Source organism: Lagenorhynchus albirostris, chromosome 8, assembly GCF_949774975.1.
Source record: "Lagenorhynchus albirostris chromosome 8, mLagAlb1.1, whole genome shotgun sequence".
Taxonomy (NCBI): Eukaryota; Metazoa; Chordata; class Mammalia; order Artiodactyla; family Delphinidae; genus Lagenorhynchus; species Lagenorhynchus albirostris.
The window spans coordinates 18,664,302-18,674,579 of NC_083102.1; the positions used below are offsets into that span (position 1 = coordinate 18,664,302).

The 10,278-nt window shown below is 43.3% G+C and overlaps 1 protein-coding gene across 2 annotated transcripts in view; it reads right to left on the reverse strand.

The window, feature by feature from the left end:
• Nucleotides 1-9,187, reverse strand: part of LRGUK (leucine rich repeats and guanylate kinase domain containing) — a 118,785-nt gene extending 109,598 nt beyond the window's left edge. For both annotated transcript variants that reach the window (XM_060156646.1, XM_060156645.1), the window contains exons 1-2: nucleotides 8,867-9,187; nucleotides 1,640-1,747 (exon numbers count right to left, since the gene is read on the reverse strand). In XM_060156646.1, coding sequence (XP_060012629.1) covers nucleotides 1,640-1,747; nucleotides 8,867-9,187 — 429 coding nt within the window. The remainder of the gene's footprint in view (nucleotides 1-1,639; nucleotides 1,748-8,866) is intronic.
• Nucleotides 9,188-10,278: the final 1,091 nt, after the last annotated feature.

The following is a 10,278-nucleotide window of genomic DNA, read 5'->3' on the forward strand; positions in this document are numbered from 1 at the left end:
CCTAGAGGGGTGGGATAGGGAGGGTGGGAGGGAGGGAGGGAGACGCAAGAGGGAAGAGATATGGGAACATATGTATATGTATAACTGATTCACTTTGTTATGAAGCAGAAACTAACACACCATTGTAAAGCAATTATACTCCAATAAAGATGTTTAATAATAATAATTCAAAATTGATAATACACTTAAGTGTAGAAGATAAAACATTAAGGCCTCTAGAAGAAACTAAAGGGAAATATATTTATGATACTTCAATAGGCAAAGATTTTTAAAATTGGACACAGAAAGCACTAATCATGAAAGAAAAAATATTGATGTCACTCAAATTTAAGAAATTCTGTTCATTAAGAGATATCATTAAGAGAGTCAAAAACCAAGCCACTGGGAGAAGATAATGTGTACATCTGACAAAGAATACATATCCAGAGTATATATCCACAAATTAATAAAGATGGACAATCCAATAAATATACGGGCAAGAGACTACAAGAGGCATTTAGCAAATCTAAATGGCCAATAACATACAAAAAGGTACTGCAATAAAATACCACTATACTCCCAAATATCCTTTTGCCACCGGTTTCATAAAAAAAGGATCCAAACAGGGACTTCCCTGGTGGCAGAGTGGTTAAGAATCCATCTGCCAATGTGGGGGACGCAGGATCGATCCCTGGTCCAGGAAGATCCCACATGCCGCAGAGCAACTAAGCCCATGCGCCACAACTACTGAGCCTGTGCTCTAGAGCCCGCGTGCCACAACTACTGAAGCCCGTGTGCCTAGAACCCATGCTCTGCAACGAGAAGCCACTGCAATGAGAAGCCCGTGCACCGTGATGAAGAGTAGCCCCCGTTCGCCGCAACTAGAAAGCCCGCGCGCAGCAACGAAGACCCAATGCAGCCATAAATAAATTTTAAAAAAAGGATCCAAAAAAAAAAAAGAAAGAAATCTACAGTAAAGAATATATCAGTATACCATATTTTAGTTAAAGAGAAACATTTCAGAATAATTTGGAAAAAATAAGTGTTTTCAACTTCATGTCATATATAAATGTAAGCAAAATAGATAATATTGATTGATAAAGAAATACATACATACAAAAAAAAGATTCTGTGCTGGTATTGAAATCTTGAAAATTGATGAATAACAATACATTTTTCTCTTTCATAATAGCTACCTTTTAGAAAGTGAGCTACAGCTCACAGCTACTGATTTCTTGCCATACTTAGGGGGAAAAAAGTCAATACAAAAATATTTTGTTCCCTTGGATTCAGATATAAATTGTAGTCCTGGCACTGATCAGAAAGAAAATTCTTAAAGAGTTTTTGATTGGTTTTACAGAATCAAATTCAACCTCCTGGAAGGAAAGCATTGATTACTATAAAACAGACTGCTTAAGATGAAAGAAACAGACTGTGAAGGAAATGAAAACAAAGGAACTTGGCGGGGGGCAAGGGGGCTGATTATTGGACTGGCCAGGGCTCCTTGATGTCAAACATAAATAACTCATCGCCATTCTCCATCACATGCAAGACTCTGAGATTTGGGGGCCACCAAAAACGGTATGAGTACCAGAGAAAATGGATGTGGTCCCACCAGTGTCAAGATGTAGCCAGCCAATGGTGAGCTTCTCATACTCACTGATAAAGTCAGACTGAGGTAGACCTGCTCAGTCCCAGAGCCTGAGCGCCCCAGTTTGTAGAGTTTCTCAGCCACGACCTCCTGTCTCAGGACCCCATCAAATTCTCCCTGCAAAAAAACCAGAGAGGCGGACAAAGAAAGGATTTCCATTAGAAAAGAAGTAATCCACCTCATCATATCCAGCACTTATTTACTATATTACATATCTGGGAGCTGAGCCTTCCAAAATTTACCAAAGAAAACTGTGTTGTTGGGACTTCCCTGGTGGCACAGTGGTTAAGAATCCACCTGCCAATGCAGGGGACAAGGGTTCGATCCCTGGTCCGGGAAGATCCCACATGCCGCAGAGCAACTAAGCCCATGCACCACAACTACTGAGCCTGTGCTCTAAAGCCTGCGAGCCACAACTACTGAGCCCACGTGCCACAACTACTGAAGTCCATGCACCTAGAGCCCATGCTCCACAACAAGAGAAGCCATTGCAATGAGAAGCCCGTGCACTGCAACCAAGAGTAGCCTGCTTTCGCCGCAACTAGAGAAAGCCTGTGCACAGCAACGAAGACCCAACGCAGCCATAAATAAATAAAGGAAATGGTAATTTTAAAAAAAAACTGTGTTGAAGACCCATACATATTACATATGATTAAGAAAATATCGGTCAAATCAATGTATTGCTGCTGAACTTTCAGGTGGTTGCTTGTATTAGGTATTCAAAGCAGAATTAACACAGTAGCAGTAGAAGCATCAATATTAGTGATGACAGCTACGTTGATTTAGTGCTTCTGTTCTGGGCACTGTGCTAAGAGCTCTCAGTGGGTCCACTCATTTAATCCTCCTGACAATCCTGAGGGAGGTACGCTTAGCTCCATTTTACAGATGAAGAAACTAAGGCTCACAGAAGTTAACTTGCCTGAAACCACATAGCTAGTATGTGACAGAGCCAGAATACAAATCCGAATCTGTCTGACTCCAGGGCAGTTCTAACCACTACACTTGACTGCTTGTCCACAACCCAAAGGATGGTTACATCAAATTAAGGCAATTACTTCTCTACATCTGGTATTCTTGCTGGAGAAAACAGGTCCTCAGTTCACTTTGTACTGGCTAATTTTGCTGGATTCATACAATTTACAAGATTAATTAAAAGGGTAATATCATTTGTAGAAGGAGCTTGGCCCTTAGTGTATAGATACCCTGGACCAGTGGTGGCCCAACACACCCCTCCGCCATTTATGACAGATAGAACAGATAATAGATGGACTAGTGCTGTGTTTGTGCTGCCTTCAGCTCCATTATGACCAACACACTAACATCAGCACGAGGACACAAAATACAAGTAACCACGTCAGTCACGCCAATATTACTAACCAACTGGTATAGGGACTGTGATGGCAAAACACTCTCTCAGGTCTTCTATATTCATTCAAGGACCAATGATGCTGCTCAGGCTTCTAGTACTAAGGACATAAGTATGCAGGCTTGTGCTACTGTAAAGAGCTTTCTTTCCTCCCCCATTTCCACTAACCCAGAGAAGCAAATATCACTCAAATGGAGATACTGCACAGCTGGTTTGAACCCCAGATCTGCCATTTTGGATATATGACTTTGGGAGACAAAGTTTTCTCTGAGACTCATAATTTTTCATCTATAAATTTTTCATCTATATATTATTACTTTTTCTTAATGTTTTGGAGAGAATGAAAAATAACCGTGAACATAAAGCTCTTAGCGTGGTGCCTAGAACACAGCAAGTGTCCCCAGTAAATGGCAGCTGATAGCACAAACTGGTGAATTCAGAAATTCCACATCTTATTCATCCATACCAATCAACCTGTTCACAAAATGGGGGAAAGAGATCTACTTTTCTGAACAAAGTTACAATTTTTTATAGTAGGCCTGGGAAGGAGTAGAGGTGAGAGAGTGTTACCTTCCCTCCCAAAACTTTCCATGTGGCCCACCCCCTCCATTTCCTGGGAACAAGAAACTACAGAATCCCTTATTTACAGTAGGTGGACATCTGTTTTTCAACACAGCCATTGATACAGAGACTGGACACACTGTCAGCACTGTCCCAAAGCCCCAGGGCAAGACTCCTCACGGCCACCCCCTCACACATCCTTTGAGGTTCCTGCCATTTGCCAGTGTCATGTCTTTCCCTTCTGGTCTTTGGTCATCTTCAGACCTTGACCAGCCCTATCTGTATCTTGGGTGGTTTCAGAATCCCTAAGGAGGGCCACTCAACACCCCGACCATTCCAAGTACATGCACACATACATGTTCCTTTATTTTCTCAACTCCAGACACCTTAAAATTGATCTCTAGCCAACTTCAGCCACTCACTCCCCTGGGCATGCCCTGGACTTAGTCATCATGCTAAACTGCTCCACCCTAGAAACCTCAGACCTCAAGTCTTCCATTGCTCTCGACTCCCACAGCTGCCCATCCTTCAACCTTTCCAACACCTACTGAACTTGGTCTCTGACCACAACAAAATCTCCAGTCTGTTCAGCCTTCCCTTTACCTCAGAGTCTATCTGTCCCCTCCTAACTATACTTCCTTCTCTACTGGGTCTCCCATGGGCAATTTCAATGTCTCTCTACCCTCAAGTCTCTGACTCCTTGGCCCCTGACTGCAACTGCTCCATGTGTACCCAAACCTGAATCAACTTCACGCTCAACTACTGCCTTGGGGCAGGGATTATGTCATGTTCATCATCCATTTGGGATAAAAATCTTTCCAGCATACGAAGCACAGGTCATCCAAGTACACAAACTATTTCAGGAGTTTGATAAACTACAATAGAGGTAGGCGGGGTGCTTTCACTAGGAGCAGGGCCCCCATTTTATGGCCGTTGTAGTGGGGAGTAGGGGGTTAGCAAAGACTTCCTCGGTGAGAGAACCACTGAGACCCAAAATTGTGAGTTATTCTGGCAAAGGGGAAGAAAGGGCAGAAGAGGGCCAAGAGAGTATTGCAGGTACAAGGGGCAACATGTACAAGATCCCAAAGGCAACGGCGAGTATAGCCCGTTGGGGAAACTACAGAGTTCAAATAGCGAAAGTGTAAGGTGGGGAGGAGGGATACAGTACCTAAGGCATGTTTGGTGCTAAAACACCGGCTGAATGAATAACAAGACTACTTCTCCCCCCGAGGGGCTGAGTGGGCGGGAAAGGCCCACTCTGGTGCCACGTTCAAGTCAGCTTCTAGCTGGGCCTCGGCGCTATGGTGCTATTATGGTCCCCTTCTTCCTCAGCTGCCTTTCCTGTCCCACCTTGCTGGTGAGATCTCCAGCCCCCTCCTCAAGCTGTCAGGTGCCTCCACTCCTTTGTCCTCACTCTCAGCAGGGGACCCTCTCAGTCCTTCTCTTCCACTTCCGAGGCAAGGTAGGAATGGTCAGACATCAGCCCCTCCACATCGTGCACCTGTCCTGATGCTTCCTGCTGGGGTCTCAGAGGAGGTCAGCTCCTTCTCCACACTCAGGGTCCAGCACCCTCTGTTTCCCCAGAGACCATGTTCAGGGATCATCAATGTTGCCCTCTTTTGCCTGTGGTTTCAACTGGTCACTCTCCACTGTCATTCTCCAAGCTGTCACTTCTCCAGCTCTATGAGCATGTGAGTCCCTTCTGTCCTACAAGGGCTCTCTTCAGTCCTGCATGTTCCTTTAGCTATAGCTATAGTTTCCCTTAATAGCCAAGCTAGTTTCCCCCTTGTTCACCTCCCATTCACGCCTCAACTTGCTTCACTTAGGTTGCTGCCTTCACATCACAAAATCCACATGGGCCAAGGTCTACAGTGACTGTCAAATAGGCAAAGCTAATGAACCCTTTTTTTTTAAAGAAATATTTATTTGAGGCTTAATAATTTGTTGGGTTTATTTTATTTTTTAAAGATTTTTTTTTTCCTGATGTGGACCATTTTAAAAGTCTTTACTGAATTTGTTACAATATTGCTTCTGTTTTGGTTTTTTGGCTGCAAGGCATGTGGGTCTTAGCTCCCCAACCAGGGATGGAACCCGCACCCCCTGAATTGGAAGGCGAAGTCTTAACCACTGGATGGCCAGGGAGGTCCCTAATGAGCCCTTTTTGGGCCTCTTCCCACTTAACCTCTTGGAGGCATAACCCACGCCAATGTTCTCAACACCCTTTCTTGCCCTGGCTTCCCTCCTGTTCAGCTCTCTTCCTTCTCCTTTTTCTCTTATCAGTCTTTTCCAGTTTCTTCCCCTGAATCCTCTTCATCTGCCTGCCTCTGAAATACCTGTACCCCCAGGGTTTTTTTCTTGGCCCTCTCCTTCTCTTCTTTCTTCTCTTCCTGGATGATCTCACAGACTCCAATGCTGATGATTTCCAGGTCTCTGACCCTGAGCCCTCCTCTCCTGATTTCCAGAGGCCTATGATTCACATACCCAACTCTTGAATGCACAGCTCCACCTGTCCCTGTTTCCCATGGTGGTCAGTGGCCCTAATATTCCCCCCGGAACACGCCACAGACCTAGCAGTCACCCTAGACTTCCGATATTCAATTAGTAAGTGTTTCATCTTAAATATTTTAAATACTATTTCTCTCTAGCTTCCTTTCCATTCCCATTGCCTTAATCCAGACTCGCGTCTCTTCCCCAGAGATATTGCTCCTCTTTGCACTGATCTCCCTGCCTCCAGGCTCACCATCTTCTTATCTAACCTCCCTTGGCCAGAAGAGCCGTTCCCTGCTGCTTAGAGTCAAGTCCACAGTCCCTACAACAGCACAGAGCTCTCCACAACCTGGCCCCCACCTCATCTGTCTTTCTGCTCTCACCTATAACCCACCACTTGGAAAAGCTGCCGTCTGCCTGCCCACACACCACCTCTGCACCCAAGTAAGGGTTGACTTCCTTTCCAGTCTTCTGCCATGCCTGCAACCCGGCTATCATCTGTACACATCTCTTCATAGGATGAACACTCACTCTTATCTCACCTTGAGAGCTGGGACCATGTATGTCCTCCGTCACACTCTCATCTTTTTCTACCATTACTGTAGCTATTATGTATTACATCTCTAATTTTCTGAGAGCCTGCACTGTATCAGACACTATGTTAAGAACTTTAACATAGACTTTCCCATTAAATTTGATGTTCATAACTATCCAATGAGCAGGCATTATCATCCACATAAAGTTACTGGAGTGGTTTTCGTGCAGCAGAAACATATCACAGGCCCAGACATTTCTTCTGCCCTGTAGAGTCAGAGTACTTCCAATATAGCAATCACTTGTGAATGCTTGTTCAATGAAGGCTAAATTAATGAAGTCACCTGATGGGCTGTAGTTAATAGATAAGAACAGGTAAGTTATTACTTGGATTAGTAACAGTGTAAATAATATATTGTGGTAAGTAGTTTACACATAGGATCTCATTAAATTTTCACAGCTCTCCATGAGATAGATAGTATTATAATTCCTGTAGCGCAGATGCGACACAGAGAGTATGAGTAACTTGCTCAAAATCTCACAACAAACAAAAGGCTTTATACAGATCTTTGAATTCCAAAGGCAATATTCTGAACAGCTGGTCTGCCCTAACTCCCTCAAGTTCATTGAGGCTAATTACGTTATAGGCACTTAATAATCATTTTGACCATCAGAGCATTATAAATCTTAATCGGGCTAGGATATGTAAAATAAATCACTGAACATAAAAGTCCAAATGTTTCCTCTGAAAACTTTTTGGTTTATTCAGCATATCAAAACATATGAGACACTATAAAAAGGTAAAAGAGAATGTGAGAACACAAAACAAATATTAATTTTAGAATATAAATAGAAGAAATAATAAACTTTTTCCACACAAAAGCCTACAAGCCAAAAAGGATTAACTAGTTCAAGTCAACCCCCTCCCTCTATGGTTTGTTAATGGCATATTGAAGACAGATTAACAATGGTACTAATGAACCCCACAGCTGAAGAACATGCATTAATTAGAATAACCTGGTGATTCATTTGTTAATTCCTCTGGGGTGGAAGCCATACAAACACCTGAAAGTTGTAAAAACATCTCTACAGTTTTCCACTAGTCACTGTTAAGCATGGCAAAGTAAATCAACAAAAGATGAACAAAATAAGTAGTAATTTTCTGTGGTCCACTTTAAGCAAAACTGATGTGTAACTAGGCCTGTATTCTCTGTATTATATCTACTTCTGAAAAGAATTTGAAGCAATTTATACTGTGAAGAAGGAGGAAAGGGAAGAGAAAAACCTAATCTAAAGAAAAACTACTGAAATTAAGAAAAATACTGAATTAAGAAAAAAAGTTATGTTTCTTGGCAGGCAAGACAAAGAGGAAAACCTAACAGTTTATCAAAAGAAAGCAAATCCAAAGAGTGGATATATGTATATGTATAACTGATTCACTTTGCTGCACACCTGAAACTAACACAACATTGTAAATCAACTATACTCCAATTAAAATTTTTTAAAAAAGAAAGCAAATAATGTATTAGAAAGCCAAGAGAAAGAAGTGACATGATGTGAAGTGGAAAGGGATAAGAAGGCAGGCAACGGGCTAAGGAAGGAACAGGATGCTAATAAGTGTAAGTGGAATTGGGTCATGTTTAGAAGAGGTATTGTAGAAAAGAGGGAATCTGTATTAGTGTGAAAGGCCAAGCTGCCAACGAGGCACATTACAGGTGGGAATGTTGGGAACATTCCCCACATCCTGAAATACTCTCACAGTGAGCAGTGTTGTTTGTATAATGCATCATATACCCCTGGCAGAAATAATATATCAAAACTTTCAAGTCACTTGGTCTTTGAGGAAGCACTTAGATTATTTCAAAAGGGTAATTTTCTTTTTTTTCCCTAGAGGAAGGAGGATGAAGGGACTCCTTCATCGGGGAGAGTGTTGGAGTATTTCAGTCATGAGGAAACGGTGCAGGGGGTTCAGAAGTAGAAGTCTGTCTATTCACAACACCGTCAAGCCATAACTCCCATACAAATAGAACTTTTTCCTCAAAGATGCTGTGTAACTTGACTCTTAAGAAATCAAACGAAAAATAAAGGATATACTTGAAGATATTTCAGGCAAAGGGTGAGGAAATCGGGTAACAGAAATGGGAAGGAGAGAGAGGGAGTCTCAGAGCAGTAAGGAAGAGGCGTTCCTGGAGGCAAGGAGCCCTAGGAATGGGCTCAGCCGCAGGCTGGTGAGGGGTCCGACCGCTGGAGAAGGAAGCGAGGGGGTAAGGGGTGGGGGGAAGGCACACCTCAAACTTCAGCATTTCGGACTCTGAAGACTCCTCGAACTCCACTTTGCCCTCACCCTCTCCCTCGCCCTCTTCCTGGTCATCGTAATCTCTGTCCACGTCCGACTCTTGATAGCAGTGAATGAGCTGCTGCAGTAGGTCGGAGGAGGTTTTGCGGAAAGTATTTTTAGGTCTCTGCCCCATGCGAAAAGGAGACCAGAGAAACTGACGTTCCTTTTCTGAGTGCAGCAGTTTCGACTGGGCTCCAGTTCGTGAACTGCTCACGGCTCCCTGGAGACAGGAAGGCTTCGGCAACTGGGGATCTCTCCCGGAGGTCGCCATCTTATTTACCGGGATTGCCTAGGAGACTGACGCCAGGGGAGGAGGCGCCGCAGGGGATTTTGGGGGCTGTAGTCTCCGCCCCTCCCTGCGTCCTCGCTTTCAGCTTGCGCTGCCATTGGTACGCGACTTTCCGTGTGTGTGTGTGTGTGTGTGTGTGTGTGTGTGTGTGTGTGTGTGTGTGTGTGTGTGTGTGTGTGTGTGTGTGTGTGTGAGATCGCTGGCTTTGTTTTTTTTTGCTTGTCTTGCTCGTTTTTCACTTTTCTCTGCACCCCCTTTTTTGTGTTCAACTGTTTTCTCTCAACCTCGAGGCCCCTCTTAGATATTTTTCATCCCGCCCTGAGATCACCGGTGAGCACCCTATCCTACTTCATTCACGGAGGCTCTTTACGCAGAATTAGTGTTAGATGTCTCTAAAGCTGTCTGTCTGAGAGCTAATAACACTGATATTTTACTCTATGCAGAGTGCAGTGCGCATAAATGAAATAGAAGGCATGGTTCCTGTCCATATTGCGGATAATAAAGAGAAACTACCAGACAACGACTGAGAGTTGGTTGGCAATTAACTTACATTTTTACACCTAAATGATAAGCCATGTCCTTGGGTAGAAAAACTGGCAGTGGTCTAACAATCCAAACAGAGACAAACAAACGACTGTCAAACTGACACTGTATCCGAAAGCCTCTGTAAAGCTATTAGCATCGCATAAATAATTGTATTAGTCAATGACCTGCATTGGTAATTATTTTTATTTTGTTGCATAGGTTCTCTTTGCAGTTTTCTAAAATACTCTTTCAAGATTTCAAAGCATGATTTTATGCTAGCGTGATTTCATGTAACCCAAATCCCATCGCCTTGAGCTCCACAAAGTAGACACTGTATAGAAAAGCAGAATGAAAATTATAGTAACTATTATTGCCATAGTGATGACAATAGAGATCCTTGTGGGGAAGTCACCCTCATCCTCCTGGCCTTACAGGGCCTTTTCTCCATGCTTCAATGACAGCAGTTGCAAATACAAAATGATCCTGTCAGTGGCTGTCAGGGGAGAAGGAGAAAAAAATTCTTATGGACACCATCCATTGACTGTTAT